We start from the raw sequence: 22,603 nt of genomic DNA, 5'->3' as shown, positions 1-22,603 counted from the left end.
GTAAACTCTGTGGCTGTGACAGCTAGTGAGGACCCTGTCTGTCTCTATTAATGCAAGTTCTACTACACTAACTTAGTGGATACATGTCAGTCACACAGTCACTATAACATAAAGTCCACTTCCATCAACGTTTCAGTTTATTCAAATAATCATTTCAATGTTGTTCATGTGTCAGATAATGACAAATTACAATAACTGGCAGTGCTTCACTCCAAAATGATTAAGACATATTCTATAAAGATTTATTTCAAATGTTAGAAATAGAACAGGACAACTGGACTAGCAGTTCTGGAGCTATATGAAAAATACAACTAACAATTCTGAAACATATCTGCTTTACGAAACAAATCACCATTTGAATTACCACTTCTTTTTTATATTCATATCAGCTCTCCAGGTGTTCTAACATTATAACACCCTCTTAATGACAGACACTGACAGTAATACTGAAATATTATGTGCACTCGGATACCATACATTAATTGGTTGTCATCTGGCCATGCTAGACAATATGGAATAAATGGAACTTTCTAACTATAAATTCTGCTTACTCTTACCCACATCCTAACTCCTGTTTGACTAAATCATGCACTTGCTCAACAGTTCTTCTGTATTAGCCAATTGTATCCTTTCTGGCATGGTTATCTAGTGACTACTGCAGAAATGCCCTGACCGCTAATTCAGATTGGCCCACTGCCATCAGAGTAAAACCAAAATCAGGTGAGGAGGAATTTCCTCTTTCTGAGGTGTGGGGACTTGGTTGCCTTGGTGATGGCATTCATGAGCAGTCTGGAGAGGCACATAGGGGAGTCCTGGGAGAAGGAGGAGGAAGGGCAGGACTTCTGCAAGACAGAGGAAGAGGAGGGCTTCCCCTCAAGACAGCGTGTCTGCGACAGCATCACTAGCTGGGTTCACAGTCAAAGAGAGAAGTTATGAAAACAACAATATCAAAAATCCTGCAACATGCAAAGAGCTACAATATATAAAAATAATTGTTTATAACTAACTTAACTTTCAGTCTAAGATCCTGTAGACACTTGATGGCCAATCATGTTCATTTTATCCCAATGGGACAACCTGGTTAATATGAGATATGGGGTTGTCTGTGTGAACCTGTATTATTAAGTGTCGAACTCACCTGTATCTGAACACATGCAGTTCTCTGGTCTGCTGGCAGGGAGCAGCATTGGTCCACTAAGTTCTGGACAGGGAGAGCCACAGGGAAGCTGAGAGAGCAGATTGCAAGATCATCTCAGTAAACTACATCTTTGTTTTACTCGATAATCAAACCAAATCAGTCAAAGGGCTTTGTTAGACAGATATGTACAAATGTCCCTGGATCAAACTAGCTGCTGTAATAAGATACTTGTGAAAGTTATTGTATACTATTGTTTTTAAACTTTTGGTAATGTTTTTTGATGCAATGCAAATCTGGAATTTTAATGTCATTAACCACATTTCCATCCACAGTTTTATTACGAGTAAGGTCATACCGTATCAAATAAAACCACAACAACTGGAATGGAAACAGGATTGTTTTGTAAAATTGTATAAATACTGACAGATAATTTGTTCTTTTGACATGGTGGGATCTTTTCGTTTGTAAAATGAGTTATGTGAGAAATGGCGGTGGAAATTCCTTTATGCGCAACTATTGATATAATAACCATCATATCCACGTAAACTTGCAGTCACTCGATAATATGGTGTTTGGTCCTTCCACTACTACTCAGGAAACTATGCAGTTTATTAGGCTACAGATGAAACAAGTTATGATGAACTTCACAGGGTGGTGAAGATGCACAGTGATGCTCCTTTCCAGTAAATATCGAAGGTTTTATTCTGGTGACATTATGATTGATGCTTGACTGCCATTTAAAAAATGTAATACTGGTCGCTGTTATCCATAATAAATCTCATCATGTAGACTAGCTTACCCACACTGTATCTGCTAGCTGTTGGCTAGAGCGAATGTGCCAAGACCAGAGTTGGCACATTTACTATTTATAACAAACGTTTCTGAACTTTAGATTTTTATTCAATAAAATGAAGAAAAAAATAAATTTCGTGTGCACTACAAAAATCAGTAACAAGTCATTTTGGTGGAAACACACCACTTTTGGGAAAATGCGCAAATTTAAAATCTGTCGCCAGTCGGATGGAAACATAGCTACAGTCACCATCTACTACAGTGAAATGTACCCTTTCTGAAAGGTCTGGTTCTGTCACCCAGAAAGATAAACAATCGGGCTGGGCAGCATAAAAATGTGACTGAGGAGGAAAAAGGTACAATTAAACACACACACACACACACACACACACACACACACACACACACACACACACACACACACACACACACAATCAATAAACCTAAACAAACCCTTACATCTTGATGATCTTGTATGTTTCACAGATGTGTCCGAGGTTGTGGGTCTGTGGTGCGTCAGAAGCAGAGTCAAGCTTTTGTTCATAGTCTGGATGAGGGGCGAGTGAGGAGAAACAGGTATACCTGTCCTCACCTTCTCCCACATCACAACAGGAGGAGTTGTGAGGCCTCCCCTTCTGCTCTTCCTCACAGAACCTGTCAAGCTCCTCACGCCACTAAGAGAGAGGTGGAGAGATGTTCTGTAAACACTTGAATTGATCAACACTCGAACTGTACACACACACACACACACACACACACACACACACACACACACACACACACACACACACACACACACTCCTTACCTTTCCCTCAGCACAGGGTAGCACGTTCTCCAGTCCCTTACAGCAGTGGTTGAACCCTCTCTCCAGGCTGTTCATGGCCTTTGATTGGCGGGCCAGCCAGCCAAAGCCTGTACGTGGCAGGCACTTGGTGGTGGAGAGGGGTCGGCTGTTGTGTAGGCAGCAGACCAATCCGATGTTGTCGAAAGTGGGGCGTCCAGGGGGGAAACTGATGTCAGAGTCTCTGGGAGTAGCTTGGGGGCTCTTGTGCTTCTCCCCTCTGACAGCACATGGACCAGGCTGGGACCTGGGAGGAAAGGACACAATACATGTAGTCATTAGTTGCCAGGGCTGTGGCGGGCATGACATTTTGTCAGCCTGTGATTGTCATGCAAATGACTGCCAGTCTCATGGTAATTGAAGTTAATTAACATCAACACGTTTAACATCTCCTGGCTTCCACACACAGCTTACAAGCCACTGATGCAGACCTTTGGAACATCTACATTTTAAGATGTCTAATAAATCCATTTAATATAGTCTACACCATCACAATAAATCCATTATTTATTTTAGACAGGTTTAAAAAAACATGATATGATGAAAATGTAGTCTATTTCAGAAGAACAGATTACTCTGAGTTGTCCTTATGTTAGGCCCTGATCAGGCTATGCCATATGGCTGTGGGATACACTAGTTCATTTAGCAGAAAAGATTTTCTTAGAATTCCGTGGCATTGTTTTATAATATGAAGAATACAATTGAACATAGCTGAATAAAATAGAAAGGATATTTTCTCCAAATGATTTGAGGGAGTGAACACATGCTGCTATTCTGTGTTGAGCGGTTAACAAAGAAACAGGTCCTCCTGTATGCCTAATGTTTTGTTGTTAATGCACCTTTAGTTGTGATATACAGTACTAGTCAAAAGTTTGGACACACCTACTCATTCAGGGGTTTTCTTATTTTTTTTACTATTTTCTACAGTATAGAATAATAGTGAAGACAGCAAAACTATGAAATACCACATATGGAATCATGCAGTAACCAAAAAAGTGTTAGCAAATCAAAATATATTTGATATTCTTCAAAGTAGCCACCCTTTGCCTTGATTACAGCTTTGCACATTCTTGGCATTCTCTCAGCCAGCTTCATGAGGTTGTCATCTGGAATGCATTTAAATTAACAGTTGTGCCTTGTAGCTTGTGAGGTGTGGAAACACTTTGTTGCTTTTATGAATTTTGTCTTGCTGCTTTTTATTTTATGTTGCTCTGTCTGTATGCTGCGTCTTGCTTGTCCTATGTTGCTCTGTCTGTATGCTATGTCTTGCTTGTCCTATGTTGCTCTGTCTGTATGCTATATCTTGCTTGTTCTATGCTGCTATTGTCTATATTGTAATTGTTTTTAATAACCTGCCCAATTAGCCGGCTGGCTAAAACCGGCACTTTTACTGAAACGTTGATTAATGTGCACTGTCCCTGTAAAAATAAAAAATAAACTTAAACTTAAACTTAATTTATGGAATTTCTTTCCTTCTTAATGCGTTTGAGCCAATCAGTTGTGTTGTGACAAGGTAGGGGTGGTATGCAGAAGATAGCCATATTTGGTAAAAGACCAAGTCCATATTATGACAAGAACAGCTCAAATAAGCAAAGAGAAACGACAGTCCATCATTACTTTAAGACATGAAGGCCAGTCAATCTGGAACATTTCAAGAATTTTAAAAGTTTCTTCTTCCTATCAGGATCCCTCCCCTTGACCTATCTTACTCTACTTTCTTCAATGTCTCAATATATGGCAACTCCTGCACTACTCTAACCCTGGAAACCTCAACCTGCCTCTCTTGCACTGGACATTTTTGATCCTCAGCCCCATCGGCACCCCTACAACTAACACATACCACTACCTTCCCCAATGCTACACATTCCTTTGTCTCATGCCCTTCTGCACACTTCTCACAACTAGGAATCTCCCTCCAACACACTGCTGCCACATGCCCAAAAGCTTGACACCTGTAACAATGTAATGTATTTGGCACAAAATATTGTACAGGATAACTTAAATATCCTCACATCACTTTATTGGGCAAAGACTCAACATCAAAACTCAAAAGAACAGACAATGACTCTTCTGTTTCACCACTTGCCATGTTGTTTGCGTCGCACCAAATGACGAGCATCACAAACACCGGGAATCTTCCCCTTCAGTTGGTCAACTTTTACATTTACTGTTAACCCAGTAATCAATCCTTTCAATGGTGCCATTATCTTGAGAGCAAAACAATTCACATTTCTTGCTCCCGTTCGTTTAATGTGGAATGCCTTCTCCCTCTGAACAGCAGAAACACAAACAATTATCACAAGACCACTTCTGGTTCAACCTCATTCATTTCAATTTCTCCTCCTGTCTTCAGCTCAATCTGCTTACACTTTCTACAATTATTCTTTAACAAATTATCTCCCTTTTTCCCGCCATTTTTAAGCCACTCAAGCTCAGCCTCTTCCTTCCTCTCTCTCTTAGACCTCCTCTGCCTCTCTTTTCCCTCCATTCCTCCTCCGTATTCCAAATATACACCTCCTTATGATAATACTGCACTTCTCCTGACATACATCTTGTTCTTGCATTCTCAAGGGATGCCATTTAGCCGGCTGTCACAATCTCCAGAATCTTCGTCTTGATGTTCTTCTAGCCACTCTAGCATGGTGGTGGAAAATAGTGTTTCATAAAGAAAGCACATAGTTTCTCCATATTTTTCTGCCTTCTCGCCACTAAATCAAATTGAGGAAATCGATGCCTTTGCAGCCTGAATGGAGAATGTTTCATGTAAGAACCGGTCCACCGGGGATACAAGTGTATATAACCGGCTTCATACAATGCCTTTGGACGGTGAGATGAAACCACTCAATATTGCCATCTGCCAGGCTTTGGGGTAAACTCTGTGGCTGTGACAGCTAGTGAGGACCCTGTCTGTCTCTATTAATGCAAGTTCTACTACACTAACTTAGTGGATACATGTCAGTCACACAGTCACTATAACATAAAGTCCACTTCCATCAACGTTTCAGTTTGTTCAAATAATAATTTCAATGTTGTTCATGTGTCAGATAATGAATGACAAATTACAATAACTGGCAGTGCTTCACTCCAAAATGATTAAGACATATTCTATAAAGATTTATTTCAAATGTTAGAAATAGAACAGGACAACTGGACTAGCAGTTCTGGAGCTATATGAAAAATACAACTAACAATTCTGAAACATATCTGCTTTACGAAACAAATCACCATTTGAATTACCACTTCTTTTTTATATTCATATCAGCTCTCCAGGTGTTCTAACATTATAACACCCTCTTAATGACAGACACTGACAGTAATACTGAAATATCATGTGCACTCGGATACCATACATTAATTGGTTGTCATCTGGCCATGCTAGAAAATATGGAATAAATGAAACTTTCTAACTATAAATTCTGCTTACTCTTACCCACATCCTAACTCCTGTTTGACTAAATCATGCACTTGCTCAACAGTTCTTCTGTATTAGCCAATTGTATCCTTTCTGGCATGGTTATCTAGTGACTACTGCAGAAATGCCCTGACCGCTAATTCGGATTGGCCCACTGCCATCAGAGTAAAACCAAAATCAGGTGAGGAGGAATTTCCTCTTTCTGAGGTGTGGGGACTTGGTTGCCTTGGTGATGGCATTCATGAGCAGTCTGGAGAGGCACATAGGGGAGTCCTGGGAGAAGGAGGAGGGAGGGCAGGACTTCTGCAAGACAGAGGAAGAGGAGGGCTTCCCCTCAAGACAGCGTGTCTGCGACAGCATCACTAGCTGGGTTCACAGTCAAAGAGAGAAGTTATGAAAACAACAATATCAAAAATCCTGCAACATGCAAAGAGCTACAATATAAAAAAATAATTGTTTATAACTAACTTAACTCTCAGTCTAAGATCCTGTAGACACTTGATGGCCAATCATGTTCATTTTATCTCAATGGGACAACCTGGTTAATATGAGATATGGGGTTGTCTGAGTGAACCTGCATTATTAAGTGTCGAACTCACCTGTATCTGAACACATGCAGTTCTCTGGTCTGCTGGCAGGGAGCAGCATTGGTCCACTAAGTTCTGGACAGGGAGAGCCACAGGGAAGCTGAGAGAGCAGATTGCAAGATCATCTCAGTAAACTACATCTTTGTTTTACTCGATAATCAAACCAAATCAGTCAAAGGGATTTGTTAGACAGATATGTACAAATGTCCCTGGATCAAACTAGCTGCTGTAATAAGATACTTGTGAAAGTTATTGTATACTATTGTTTTTAAACTTTTGGTAATGTTTTTTGATGCAATGCAAATCTGGAATTTTAATGTCATTAACCACATTTCCATCCACAGTTTTATTACGAGTAAGGTCATACCGTATCAAATAAAACCACAACAACTGGAATGGAAACAGGAATTTTTTGTATAATTGTAAAAATACTGACAGATAATTTGTTCTTTTGACATGGTGGGATCTTTTCGTCTGTAAAATGAGTTATGTGAGAAATGGCGGTGGAAATTCCTTAATGCGCAACTATTGATATAATAACCATCATATCCACGTAAACTTGCAGTCACTCGATAATATGGTGTGTGGTCCTTCCACTACGACTCAGGAAACTATGCAGTTTATTAGGCTACAGATGAAACAAGTTATGATGAACTTCACAGGGTGGTGAAGATGCACAGTGATGCTCCTTTCCAGTAAATATCGAAGGTTTTATTCTGGTGACATTATGATTGATGCTTGACTGCCATTTAAAAAATGTAATACTGGTCGCTGTTATCCATAATAAATCTCATCATGTAGACTAGCTTACCCACACTGTATCTGCTAGCTGTTGGCTAGAGCGAATGTGCCAAGACCAGAGTTGGCACATTTACTATTTATAACAACCGTTTCTGAACTTTAGATTTTTATTCAATAAAATGAAGAAAAAATAAATTTTGTGTGCACTAAAAAAATCAGCAACAAGTCATTTTGGTGGAAACACACCACTTTTGGGAAAATGCGCAAATTTAAAATCTGTCGCCAGTCGGATGGAAACATAGCTACAGTCACCATCTACTACAGTGAAATGTACCCTTTCTGAAAGGTCTGGTTCTGTCACCCAGAAAGATAAACAATCGGGCTGGGCAGCATAAAAATGTGACTGAGGAGGAAAAAGGTACAATTAAACACACACACACACACACACACACACACACACACACACACACACACACACACACACACACACACACACACACACACACACACACACACACACACACAATCAATAAACCTAAACAAACCCTTACATCTTGATGATCTTGTATGTTTCACAGATGTGTCCGAGGTTGTGGGTCTGTGGTGCGTCAGAAGCAGAGTCAAGCTTTTGTTCATAGTCTGGATGAGGGGCGAGTGAGGAGAAACAGGTATACCTGTCCTCACCTTCTCCCACATCACAACAGGAGGAGTTGTGAGGCCTCCCCTTCTGCTCTTCCTCACAGAACCTGTCAAGCTCCTCACGCCACTAAGAGAGAGGTGGAGAGATGTTCTGTAAACACTTGAATTGATCAACACTCGAACTGTACACACACACACACACACACACACACACACACACTCCTTACCTTTCCCTCAGCACAGGGTAGCACGTTCTCCAGTCCCTTACAGCAGTGGTTGAACCCTCTCTCCAGGCGGTTCATGGCCTTTGATTGGCGGGCCAGCCAGCCAAAGCCTGTACGTGGCAGGCACTTGGTGGTGGAGAGGGGTCGGCTGTTGTGTAGGCAGCAGACCAATCCGATGTTGTCGAAAGTGGGGCGTCCAGGGGGGAAACTGATGTCAGAGTCTCTGGGAGTAGCTTGGGGGCTCTTGTGCTTCTCCCCTCTGACAGCACATGGACCAGGCTGGGACCTGGGAGGAAAGGACACAATACATGTAGTCATTAGTTGCCAGGGCTGTGGCGGTCATGACATTTTGTCAGCCTGTGATTGTCATGCAAATGACTGCCAGTCTCATGGTAATTGAAGTTAATTAACATCAACACGTTTAACATCTCCTGGCTTCCACACACAGCTTACAAGCCACTGATGCAGACCTTTGGAACATCTACATTTTAAGATGTCTAATAAATCCATTTAATATAGTCTACACCATCACAATAAATCCATTATTTATTTTAGACAGGTTTAAAAAAACATGATATGATGAAAATGTAGTCTATTTCAGAAGAACAGAATAGAATACTCTGAGTTGTCCTTATGTTAGGCCCTGATCAGGCTATGCCATATGGCTGTGGGATACACTAGTTCATTTAGCAGAAAATATTTTCTTAGAATTCCGTGGCATTGTTTTATAATATGAAGAATACAATTGAACATAGCTGAATAAAATAGAAAGGATATTTTCTCCAAATGATTTGAGGGAGTGAACACATGCTGCTATTCTGTGTTGAGCGGTTAACAAAGAAACAGGTCCTCCTGTATGCCTAATGTTTTGTTGTTAATGCACCTTTAGTTGTGATATACAGTACCAGTCAAAAGTTTGGACACACCTACTCATTCAGGGGTTTTCTTATTTTTTTTACTATTTTCTACAGTATAGAATAATAGTGAAGACAGCAAAACTATGAAATACCACATATGGAATCATGCAGTAACCAAAAAAGTGTTAGCAAATCAAAATATATTTGATATTCTTCAAAGTAGCCACCCTTTGCCTTGATTACAGCTTTGCACATTCTTGGCATTCTCTCAGCCAGCTTCATGAGGTTGTCATCTGGAATGCATTTAAATTAACAGTTGTGCCTTGTAGCTTGTGAGGTGTGGAAACACTTTGTTGCTTTTATGAATTTTGTCTTGCTGCTTTTTATTTTATGTTGCTCTGTCTGTATGCTGCGTCTTGCTTGTCCTATGTTGCTCTGTCTGTATGCTATGTCTTGCTTGTCCTATGTTGCTCTGTCTGTATGCTATATCTTGCTTGTTCTATGCTGCTATTGTCTATATTGTAATTGTTTTTAATAACCTGCCCAATTAGCCGGCTGGCTAAAACCGGCACTTTTACTGAAACGTTGATTAATGTGCACTGTCCCTGTAAAAATAAAAAATAAACTTAAACTTAAACTTAATTTATGGAATTTCTTTCCTTCTTAATGCGTTTGAGCCAATCAGTTGTGTTGTGACAAGGTAGGGGTGGTATGCAGAAGATAGCCATATTTGGTAAAAGACCAAGTCCATATTATGACAAGAACAGCTCAAATAAGCAAAGAGAAACAACTGTCCATCATTACTTTAAGACATGAAGGTCAGTCAATCTGGAACATTTCAAGAATTTTAAAAGTTTCTTCAAGTACAGTCGCAAAAGCTCTCAAGCGCTATGATGAAACTGGCTCTCATGAGGACCGCCACAGGAAAGGAAGACCCAGAGTTACCTCTGCTGCAGATGATAAGTTCATTAGAGTTACCAGCCTCAGAAATTGCACCCCAAATAAATGAAAATGGTGAAAATCTGTCCTTTGGTCTGATGAGTTCAAATTTGAGATTTTTGGTTCCAACCGCCATGTCGTTGTGAGACACAGAGTAGGTGAACGGATAATCTCTGCATTTGTGGTTCCTACCGTTACGCATGGAGAATGTGGTGTGACGGTGTGGGGGTGCTTTGCTGGTGACACTGTCAGTGATGTTTTTTGAATTCAAGGCACACTTAACCAGCATGGCTACCACAGCATTCTGTGGCGATACGCCATCCCACCTGGATGGCGTACAGGACAGTGACCCAAAACACACCTCCAGGCTGTGTAAGGGCTGTTTGACCAAGAAGGAAATTGATGGAGTGCTGCATTAGATGACCTGGCCTCCACAATCAGCTGACCTCAACCCAACTGAGATGGTTTGAGATGATTTGGACCGCAGAGTGAAGGAAAAGCAGCCAAATAAGTGCTCAGCACATGAGGGAACTCCTTCAAGACTGTTTTAAAAGCGTTCCTCATGAAGCTAGTTGAGAGAATGCCAAGAGTGTGCAAAGCTGTCATCAATGCAAAGGGTGGCTACTTTGAAGAATCTCAAATATAAAATATATTTTGATTTATTTAACACTTTGTTGGTTACTACATGATTCCATATGTGTTATTTCAAAGTTTAGATTTTTTTCACTATTATTCTACAATGTAGAAAATAGTCAAATAAAAAATTACGACCCTGGAATGAGTAGGTGTCCAAACCTTTGACTGGCTATATGTTTTGATGTTTAATACAGTCTAAGGCTGCATGATGTGACTAATGATGATTTGAATAAGAAAACACATGAAAGTTATGTGCTCTGCTCTGTTTCTTCCACAGGCTGCACACACTTCATCAGTCTCTCATTCACAATTTGACAAGCACTTGATCATGTTCTCACCCATCAGACTATTCTCAATTTAATATGGTGTGTACATGTAGCCTACCAATATGTGTGAAATTACTTTTGATTAGAATGCTCCACAAAAAAATGCATGTAATCCGTAGCCTGCACTTCAATAGTGAATAGCGAATGGAGGTTATGTGCAGTTACTGTATGTTTTTAAAATGCAAGCATAGGCAGCGCATCCATAAGGCTAGGAGAAGCTTTTCCTAAAGTAAATTGAATTAAATTGCCAAAATGATATAGCCTAATTAGCCTACTCCTGTCTATAAAGAAATACATTAAATCACTCAAAATAGGCTACTAAAGCATGATTTGGCCACAGAGGATATTTATTTTGTTGTGGATTGTTTTAAATAGACTTGCCTACAGTTGGAAGGAAAGGCAACGTGCAATTTGGGCAGATTATTGTTGAGTTGCGACTATCTGTGAAAGTAGAGGCCAAGCCAGGCATATCGCAATATTTAAAAATACAATTGCGGGAAAACATAGTTTGGACAGAAAATGGTTATCGCTGTAAAGAGAAGACAATGCAAGGACTAATCTGTCTTTAAGTTATCAAAATTCTCAATTAAATAAACAACAGAATAGCCTATTTTATTGGCACCAGCTGAGAGCAACAGCAATATCCTTGGTGAGTGCACATAGCGCATATTCACAATTTTTCAGTAATACTTTAAAGTTTGTTTTTGGACAATAATTTCCTCTTCCGACTTACGTCGAAGTTGGTCCCTCTCCTTGTTCGGGCGGCGTTCGGCTAGCCATCGCTGATCCTCTTTTCATTTTCCTTTGGTTTTGTCTTCTATCACACTTGGTTCCAATCCCATCAATTACATGTTGTGTATTTAACCCTCTGTTCCCCCTCATGTACTTGTCAGATTGTTTATTGTAAGTGCTTGTGCAGGTCTGTCCTGGTGTGAGTCGGGTTATGTACCCATTATTTGATTGTTCTGTTTTCCGGTGTTTTTTTTAATATTAAACTGCGCCGTTTGGAAAAGTTTTGCTCTCCTGCGTCTGACTTCTCTGCCGCCAGTACACACCCCTTACAGAATCACCTACCTGACTACGGAGTCAGCAGGAGCAGGTACCCCGGGTATAGGGGTGGAGGAGCGCGTCCGGGAGCACGCCGCAATGCTCCGCCTTCTTGGCACCGCCATGGACCGCGTTGTCCAAACTATGGACCACTGGGAGAGACAGGGAGTTCTTCCAGCACCTACACCAGCACAACCGGGGTCTCTTCTGAGCGCCCCTCTCCCTCCTGGTCCCAGTGGGATTTGTCTCTCCCTGCCCCAGGAATAGGATAGAAAGGCTGCGAACTGCCAGGGGTTCCTTCTTCAACTTCGGGCCGTGAGAGGGTGTCCGCCCTCGTCTCGTGCCTCACCGGGAAAGCCCTGGAGTGGGCCAATGCCGTGTGGAGAGAGGGAGATCGGCGTTGGACCAGTTTGAGGAGTTCACCCGCCTGAGGGTAGAGCATCTGAGGCAGGGGACGAGGAGCGCCCAGGAGTTCGCCCAGGAGTTTAAGACCCTGGCTGCCGGAGCGGGATGGAGCGACAGGGCCCTGATCGACCATTACCGCTGCAGTCTGCGCGAGGACATCTGTCGGGAGCTGGCCTGCAGAGACACCACCCTCACGTTCGACCAGCAGGTGGACTAGTCCATCCGGCTGGACAACCTGCTAGCTACCCGCGGACGTTCTGATTGGGGTTTGGAACCCATCCTCCCGCACCCCCTCTCCGATACCCATGGAGCTGGGAGGGGTGGTGCACAAGGAGACCGGAGGGGTTCCAGCTCGAGCACTATCTGTGGCCGCAGAGGTCACACTGAAGGTCAGTTCCGGGTTGGTTCCTCTGGGGATCGAGGCAGCAGGCAGTGCGCTCTGGTGTCACCCCAGGTGATCCGGCACCATTTTCACCCAGAGCCCTCTGTTGCACATGGTTGTGTTTGTCACTATCCCTGAGTATTCCCTGCATTCCCAGCATAAGGCACTCGTTGATTCAGGCGCAGCTGGGAATTTTATTGATAGAGCTTTAGCCTATAGTTTAGGGATCCCCATTGTTTCCGTGGCTGTGCCTTTCCCCGTTCACGCCTTAGATAATCGACCATTAGGGTCAGGGTTGATTAAGGAGGTCACCGCTCCTTTGGGCATGGTGACGCAGGGGGGTCACAAGGAGAGAATTAGTATCTTCCTTAATGACTCTCCTGCATTTCCAATGGTGCTGGGCCTACTCTGGTTAGCTTGTCATAACCCCACAGTTTCTTGGCCACAGAGGGCTCTCACGGGGTGGTCGCGAGAGAAAAAAAAGCATGTGCTGTTTCTTGCCTTATGCACATACTGGGCACCATTAACATATTATAATATTGTCACCCATTACACTAGTTTAATCTTGCCTTTACATATACTAAATAGGGATGCTCAATATATTGTGGACATTTCGGAATCGGACGATATTAGCTAAAAATGCCAACATCGATATCAGCCGATGTCTAGTTTAACGCCAAATGTGCAAAACCGATGTCAAAACAGGCGTGCATACCTATATAACGAAGGTAAATGACATAATGACGCCACGTAAAAGTTTGCGCTATTTGTGCAACACAGCATTCCTAAACTAGCCCACAATGTATGCTGTGTGGATGGAGCAGTCAACAAGTAAAAATGTCAGCAAGACAACTCAAAGGTGAAATCCATTAAAGCCAAGATAATGGGATTCATTGCCCTTGACAATCAACCGTTCTCTGTCGTTGGTAATGTTAGCTTTTGCCAACTGGTCGAGCACCAGTTAACACTACCAAGTGCGCTATTTTTCTGCCGTTGCCCTACCGGAGTTACACAGTAATCTCATCACTGCTATTATCTTGACGACATACATACTATGGAACGCCGCTTGAGTCTTTGCGTGTCAAAAAATATATAGTAGCATTGTCAAAGCTGTACAAAAAAGTCGGCAAACAAGCAAACATTGGCCACGAACGATGTGTTTACAATACCGCATTGGTAATAAAGCATAATTTGTTCGACCGCAACTTCTGGGGTAGCTAGCTTTAGCTTGGTACATAGCTAGCACCAATTCAACCAGCCTGAACACAATGACCAGTAAGAACTGCTGTCTTTTTCATTATTCTTAGCAATGATTTAGGAATCCTTGTAAGTATTAGCTAGGTTGACACTTGTTGTTCGCCTATTGCAATTGAACATTAACATTAATCAAATAGGAACTGTCTTTAACCCCCTTAAATTAGGGTTATTTTAGATGCCACCTAGCTATATAGTTAGCTAGGTATCTATATAGTTAGCTAGGTATCTATATAGTTAGCTAGGTATCTATATAGTTAGCTAGGTATCTATATAGTAAGCTAGATATCTATATAGTTAGCTAGATATCTATATAGTTAGCTAGGTATCTATATAGTTAGCTAGGTATCTATATAGTTAGCTAGATATCTATATAGTTAGCTAGGTATCTATATAGTTAGCTAGGTATCTATATAGTTAGCTAGGTATCTATATAGTTAGCTAGGTATCTATATAGTTAGCTAGATATCTATATAGTTAGCTAGGTATCTATATAGTTAGCTAGGTATCTATATAGTTAGCTAGATATCTATATAGTTAGCTAGGTATCTATATAGTTAGCTAGGTATCTATATAGTTAGCTAGGTATCTATATAGTTAGCTAGGTATCTATATAGTTAGCTAGATATCTATATAGTTAGCTAGGTATCTATATAGTTAGCTAGGTATCTATAGCTACTGAAACAGATTATGTTGTGTTATTTGACACGTCAAATAGAGACATTAGACGTTTCTTTCTTGACACGCAAAGACCCAAACGGCGTTCCATAGAAATCCTGGTTGAGAATGAAACGACTGAACATATTAACAACGAAACAGCACAGCAAATAAGTGAAAGAAATAGGTTTTGATTATGTTTTACTGGTAGTGGGGACATACATAAATGCCAACAAAATAACATTTTGGTCAGTGTAGGGTGTGTGTAACCTTTATTTAACTAGGCAAATCAGTTAAGAAAGAATTCTTATTTACAATGACGGCCTGGACAGCGTTGGGCCAATTGTGCGCCGCCCTATTGGACTCCCAATCACGGCCGGATATGATACAGCCTGGATTCGAACTATGGACTGTAGAGACAGTCTTGCACTGAGATGCAGAGCCTTAGACCGCTGCGTCCATGTGTGTGTTAACTATTTAACTATACTAGAATGCTTAAGGACGCAAAAAAAATGTAATATCGGTATCGGGTTTTTTTGGGCAAGGAAAATATTGAATATCGGTATCTGCCAAAAATGTAATATCGGTATCGGGTTTTTTTGGGCATGGAAAATATTGAATATCGGTATCGGCCAAAAATGTCATATCGGTGCATCACTAATACTAAATATTATATGTATGAAATTAGTTTGGATTATTATCATGCAGCTATCAGAATAGGGGCAGGGGGAAGAATACATGTAATACATACTCTATGAAGATGGTGCCGAAGAACATGGCTGACGTTTTACTTTCTCCCGACCAATTGTGCTTTTTTGTTTGTTTTTTTTGCAGCTTGAGTAACTTATTTTTTTACTCATTGTGTACATAATGTTGCTGCTACCATCTCTTATGACCAAAAATAACTTCTGGACAGAACAGCGATTACTCACCACGGACTGGAATAAACTTTTCCTTTAATGAGTCCGACGAGAAGGATATCTTTCTTTCATTGGAAAAGGACCAGATCCTCCCCTTTTGTGTGAAGAAAAGACGCAGGAAAAGGTGCTGCAGATCGGGCATCCTTCTGAGAATCAGTAAGCGAGCGAGTAAACTCACACTGCCATCTGTTCTTCTTGCTAACGTGCAATCATTGAAAATATAATGGATAACCTACAATTAAGATTATCCTACCAAGGGGACATTAAAAGCTGTAACATCTTATGTTTCACGAGACGTGGCTGAACGACAATATGGACAATATAGAGCTAGCGGGATTTTCCATGCACTGGCAGAACAGAGACGCTACCTCTGGTAAGACGAGGGGTGAGGGTGTGTGTCTAATAACAGCTGGTGCGCGATGTCTAATATTAAAGGAGTCTCGAGGTTTTGCTCCCCTGAGGTAGAGTACCTTATGATAAGCTGTAGACCACACTATCTACCAAGAGAGTTCTCATCTATATTATACGTAACTGTCTACTTAACACCACAGAACGAAGCTGGCACTAAGACCGCTCTCAACCAATTCTATAAGGCCATAATCAAAGAAGAAAATGCTCACCCAGAAGCGGTGCTCCTAGTGGCCGGGGACTTTAATGCAGGCAAACTTAAATCAGTTGTACCAAATTTTTAACAACATGTCACTTGCAACCAGAGAAAAAAAAGTCCTAGACCACCTTTACTTCACACACAGAGATGCATACAAAGCTCTCTTCCACCCTCCATTTGGCAAATCTGACCATAATTCTATCCTCCTGAGTCCTGCTTACAAGCAAAATCTAAAGCAGGAAGAACCAGTGACTCACTCAGGACTGTTTTGCTAGCACAGACTGGAATATGTCCTATGGTCCTTTGCTGTTGATCTGGGATTGACATAATAAACGGCTCTCTTTCCACCGGATGTGTACCAAACTCACTAAAAGTGGCAGTAATAAAGCCTCTCTTGAAAAAGCCAAACCTTGACCCAGAAAAAAATAATAAATAATCGGCCTAGATTGAATCTTCCATTCCTCTCAAAATTTTTAGAAAAGGCTGTTGCGCAGCAACTCACTGCCTTCCTGAAGACAAACAATGTATACGAAATGCTTCAGTCTGGTTTTAGCACTGAGACTGCACTTGTGAAGGTGGTAAATTACCTTTTAATGGCATCAGACCAAGGCTCTGCATCTGTCCTCGTGCTCCTAGACCTTAGTGCTGCTTTTGATACCATCGATCACCACATTCTTTTGGAGAGATTGGGGAAACCCAAATTGGTCTACACGGACAAGTTCTGGCCTGGTTTAGATCTTATCTGTCGGAAAGATATCAGTTTGTCTCTGTGAATGGTTTGTCCTCTGACAAATCAACTGTAAATGTCGGTGTTCCTCAAGGTTCTGTTTTAGGACCACTATTGTTTTCACTATATATTTTACCTCTTGGGGATGTCATTCGAAAACATAATGTTAACTTTCACTGCTATGCGGATGACTCACAGCTGCACATTTCAATGAAACATGGTGAAGTCCCCAAATTGCCCTCGCTAGAAGCCTGTGTTTCAGACATAAGGAAATGGATGGCTGCAAACTTTCTACTTGGACAAAACAGATATGCTTGTTCTAGGTCCCAAGAAACAAAGAGATCTTCTCTTGAATCTGACAATTAATCTTAATGGTTGTACAGTCGTCTCAAATAAAACTGTGAAGGACCTCGGCGTTACTCTGGACCCTGATCTCTCTTTTGACGAACATATCAAGACTGTTTCAAGGACAGATTTTTCCATCTACGTAACATTGCAAAAATCAGAAACTTTCTGTCCAAAAATGATGCAGAAAAATGTATCCATGCTTTTGTTACTTCTGGGTTAGACTACTGCAATGCAATACTTTCCGGCTACCCGGATAAAGCACTAAATAAACTTCAGTTAGTGCTAAATACGGCTGCTAGAATTTGATCATATTACTCCAGTGCTAGCCTCCCTACACTGGCATCCTGTCAAGGCAAGGGCTGATTTCAAGGTTTTACTGCTAACCTACAAAGCATTACATGGGCTTGCTCCTACCTATCTCTCTGATTTGGTCCTGCCGTACATACCTACACGTACGCTACGGTCACAAGACGCAGGCCTCCTAATTGTCCCTAGAATTTCTAAGCAAACAGCTGGAGGCAGGGCTTTCTCCTACAGAGCTCCATTTATATAGAATGCAGGGGTGCGTCACTTGAGTGGGTTGAGTCACTGATGTGATCTTCCTGTCTGGGTTGCCCCCCCCCCCCCCCCTTGGGTTGTGCCGTGGCGGAGATCTTTGTGGGCTATACTCGGCCTTGTCTCAGGATGGTAAGTTGGTGGTTGAATGTATCCCTCTAGTGGTGTGGGGGCTGTGCTTTGGCAAAGTGGGTAGGGTTATTTACTTCCTGTTTGGCCCTGTCCGGGGGATCATCGGATGGGGCCACAGTGTCTCCTGACCCCTCCTGTCTCAGCCTCCAGTATTTATGCTGCAGTAGTAAGTGTCGGGGGGCTAGGGTCAGTTTGTTATATCTGGAGTACTTCTCCAGTCTTATCCGGTGTCCTGTGTGAATTTAAGTATGCTCTCTCTAATTCTCTCTTTCTCTCTTTCTTTCTCTCTCTCTCTCGGAGGACATAAGCCCTAGGACCATGCCTCAGGACTACCTGGCATGATGACTCCTTGCTGTCCCCAGTCCACCTGGCCGTGCTGCTGCTCCAGTTTCAACTGTTCTGCCTGCAGCTATAGAATCCTGACCTGTTCACCGGACGTGCTACCTGTCCCAGACCTATTATTTGACCATGCTGGTCATTTATGAACATTTGAACATCTTGGCCATGTTCTGTTATAATCTCCACCCGGCACAGCCAGAAGAGGACTGGCCACCCCTCATAGCCTGGTTCCTCTCTAGGTTTCTTCCTAGGTTTTGGCCTTTCTCTGGAGTTTTCCTAGCCAACGTGCTTCAACACCTGCATTGCTTGCTGTTTGGGGTTTTAGGCTGGATTTCTGTACAGCCCTTTGAGATATCAGCTGATGTACGAAGGGCTATATAAATAAATTTGATTTGATTTGCACTTTTTGCACCAAAATACGTGCACCAAAATCTCTAGGAGACAGATCGCGTCTCCTTCCTGAGCAGTATGACGACTGCGTGGTCCCATGGTGTTTATACTTGCTTACTATTGTTTGTACAGATGAATGTGGTACCTTCAAGTGTTTGGAAATTGCTCTCAAGGATGAACCAGACTTGTGGAGGTCTACATTTTTTTTCTGAGGTCTTTTCCCATGATGTCAAGCAAAGAGGCACTGAGTTTGAAGGTAGGCCTTGAAATACATCCACAGGTACACCTCCAATTGACTTAAATGATGTCAAATAGCTTATCAGAAGCTTCTAAAGCCATGACATCATTTTCTGTAATTTTCCAAGCTGTTTAAAGGCACAGTCAACTTAGTGTATGTCAACTTCTGACCAACTGGAATTGTGATACAGTGAAATAATCTGTCTGTAAACATTTTTTCTAAAAATGACTTGTGTCATGCACAAAGTAGATGTCCTAACCGACTTGCCCAAACTATAGTTTGTTAACAATACATTTGTGGAGTGGTTGAAAATGAGTTTTAATGACTCCAACCTAAGTGTATGTAAACTTCCGACTTCAACTGTACATGCACAAATTACCTCAACTAACCTGTACCCCCGCACACTGACTCAGTACCGGTGCCCCTGGTACATAACCTCATTATTGTTATTCTTATTGTGTTACCTTTTATTATTACTTTTTATTTTAGTCTACTTGGTAAATATTTTCTTGACTCTTCTTGAACTGCACTGTTGGTTAATGGCTTGTAAGTCTGCATTTCATAGTAAAGTCTACACTTGTTGTATTCTGCGCATGTGACAAATATAGTTTGATTTGATGTAAATACACTTAAATAGCAAATAGAGGGCGCATTTCCTATGGTTAATATTCATGCAGCCAAGTAGGCTATACTCCTTTGGAAAGCGAAGCAATGTACATAATGTTAGGAACGTTGAGAAATAAAGATAGTCGGCTTAGCCTATAGAAAGCTCTTTTTAAAAGAGGCCCAAAAAATTCCCACAATTGATTAGCCTATAGAACTGTTGCGCAACATGAGCTCATGGGCACTCATGAAGTGTTTGATTTGATTTTCGATTGACATTTCTATTGATGTCAGAGTGATTAGAGAGACAGTACGGTGCTGAGTACCAGCACATTAGCAACTGACTGTTAGCAAGTTTGGTGCTCTACTAATGATCATCAGCACTATCAGAGTGCAGTTTTGGAGAAGCCTAGTTACCGTGACTAAACAGTCACGTGGAATTTGACTGCGGTCATGACTCGTAACCACCAGTGTGGCGGTAATACCGTCACCATAACAGCCCTGCCCTAAAACTAAAGTAAACCTCTCTCCCTCCCTTACTTGTGACAAGTGTTGGGGTTAAAGGTGAAGCCAGGTTCAGGTATGGGGGTGATCGGTATGTAGGTGGGGTTTGGGTTTTCCCTATGGAAACAGCTCAGTCTGGCCCCGCCCTCCTTCTGGCAGCAGTGGTGATGGCGTGTCTTCACTCGGGACTCCTCAGTACAGAATGTGGACAGGGTCTGTTCCCACTGTAAGTGACATATACAAACATCAATTCACACATGAAAAATAGAGATAAAAGAAGTCCTAAAATGGTGAAGATACAACTTTAGTGGGCCTGACTCATGAATGCCTTCCCCTCTACACAGCTACACAGCTATACAGATAGACTCCAAGGCTAATCTGTTGTGTCTGTATGGGCTTTCCTTCTACTGAGTCTCATCCTCCCTGGGCATCCTCTGTCCTCATCACTACTGCATCTGTGCACCTAGAAGGTGGTTCTGTTGGTACACTAGGAGTGAATGGACCTAAACAGAACTGAACACAACACGAAAGGACAGAATCCAATGTTGCCACAGAAACACTCACCGCCTGTGTAACGCAGCACAGCGTCACTTCCTGGTCCTGCTGTGTCCCGTTCCCATGGCAACATGCGCTGTACCAGGACTCTACCCGGTTGACTGCTTCAGCTCGACGACGAAAGTCACTTCCACCGTTTAGGGGGGGGGAGTAGAAAGGGTACCGCGGACGATGGATGCTATGGAGACAGATGGCCTGGAGGTTCTTATGGGAGGGCCGGCCAGGGGGGAAGAGGGTACTGGGGTAGGAATTCCAAAACGAGCGAGGCCCAGCCATTGGCCGAACTCTAGGTGTAAAGTCTGTGTCCGGGTACAGGGTGATCTCCCCTGGAAGACAAATATACACACAGCACTGTGAGGGCATTGAAACACACACACACAGTCACACACACACACAGTCACACACACACACACACACATACACAAATAACAGGTCAGGAAGGGATCTGTTATCTGTGGAAGGGATGAGAGAATGTAAACACACACGCCCACACGTACTAGTTAATAAATAAGCCATAGCATTCTGACCATGTGATGTCAGTACTGCTGTATACCACCTAGATTTGTGGAAATCATGAAATCAGAATACTTAAAGCTAATATGTAACTTTTTGGGTGACCCAATTCACATAGAAATGTGACTTATAGATCTGTTATTCTCATTGACAGCAAGTCTAAGAAGCGGGAGATCTGTTCTAAGTGTACTATTTCTATGATTCCCATTTCTTAAGTTACATTTTTGCTTCTGGTTTTGTATACCAGCTTCAAACAGCTGAAAATATTTTTGCCTATTGAAAATGTATTTCATAGCGGTTTAGATGGTACAATGATTGTCAACACTATACATTGCTTGTTTTGTCACAAACTGAAATTAGGCTAACTATTTGAATTGTATCAAGCAGGAAATTGCGGAGCGACTTCTGCATATTGCACCTTTAATTAACATGGTGTGAATTCTCTAGTCTAGATTTTTGTTATATCTAGAATAATAGTTATACTGTTAGTAGACTTGGACAAAGTTGTTCCACACTAAACTGGTGGAATGGAATGTATCACGTCCAACAAATAATGTTTTTCTTCATGATCTTGATAGGGCATAAAAATTCTGTGCACTTCTAACAGACCATGCACAAACAGAAGGGGAGCCATAAACACATACCAGGACATAAAACAAATGACTACATGCAAAAACCTTGTAGGCTACAAACCTTCAGACGAGCACACCAGCACTAATGCACACCAGCACGCTAGAACCCAAGACCAACCCATTTTGAGTACTGATACGGGAGTTATCCTTGTCCTCTTCCACTGGACTGTTTCAACTCCCTCTGTTTTGCCCTCTTTCACCCCCCACTCTCTTTCCCTGTGTTTAGCAAAGTTGTTCCAAAGCCACGCCAAGTTCAGGAAACGACTTGACAAACGACAGCTGGAATCCCTTTTTTTCAAATCGCTATGACCTTTTGGAGTGGTATGAAACAGAGAATGAGTGTGTGAGAGAGCATAAATACATGTATGGTTGTTCTGTGATTGGAGGGAAAAGAGGGAGGTATTTTCCCACCATTAGTCAGCAGTGCTATGTATTCATGGATGGAAGCCAGTCTTCCCCCCCCAAAAAAATTGGCCAATAACAAAATAAATAATTGTCCTTCATTTCGCAAGAGGTTGAATGTATCACACTATGGAAAGCAACTGATTGTGCAAAACAGCGCCTCTCTGTATGTGTAATATCGAATGCAAGGGAAGCTAGCAAGCATTTGGTCTCCCTTGATAAAACACTTATAAAATAATAGCCAATCAGTGTTGAACTAA

At 41.8% G+C, this 22,603-nt stretch overlaps 1 protein-coding gene across 1 annotated transcript; it reads right to left on the bottom strand.

Moving 5' to 3' along the window:
- Positions 1 to 217: 217 nt before the first annotated feature.
- Positions 218 to 22,311, bottom strand: LOC149984430 (uncharacterized). Its single transcript, XM_090230559.1, has 11 exons — positions 22,003 to 22,311; positions 20,806 to 21,122; positions 20,278 to 20,465; positions 8,379 to 8,661; positions 8,064 to 8,278; positions 6,784 to 6,871; positions 6,365 to 6,550; positions 2,737 to 3,063; positions 2,390 to 2,604; positions 1,139 to 1,226; positions 218 to 905 (listed from the first exon to the last, which is right to left on the bottom strand). Exons 1-11 carry the CDS (start codon positions 22,061 to 22,063, stop codon positions 717 to 719), a joined length of 2,157 nt encoding a protein of 718 aa, XP_090086685.1. The 5' UTR covers positions 22,064 to 22,311; the 3' UTR covers positions 218 to 716.
- Positions 22,312 to 22,603: the final 292 nt, after the last annotated feature.

The sequence above is a fragment of the Oncorhynchus mykiss genome, chromosome 3 (assembly GCF_057628025.1).
Source record: "Oncorhynchus mykiss isolate SJ-2025 chromosome 3, ASM5762802v1, whole genome shotgun sequence".
NCBI classification, from domain to species: domain Eukaryota; kingdom Metazoa; phylum Chordata; class Actinopteri; order Salmoniformes; family Salmonidae; genus Oncorhynchus; species Oncorhynchus mykiss.
This window is presented reverse-complemented; position numbering and strand designations above follow the sequence as displayed.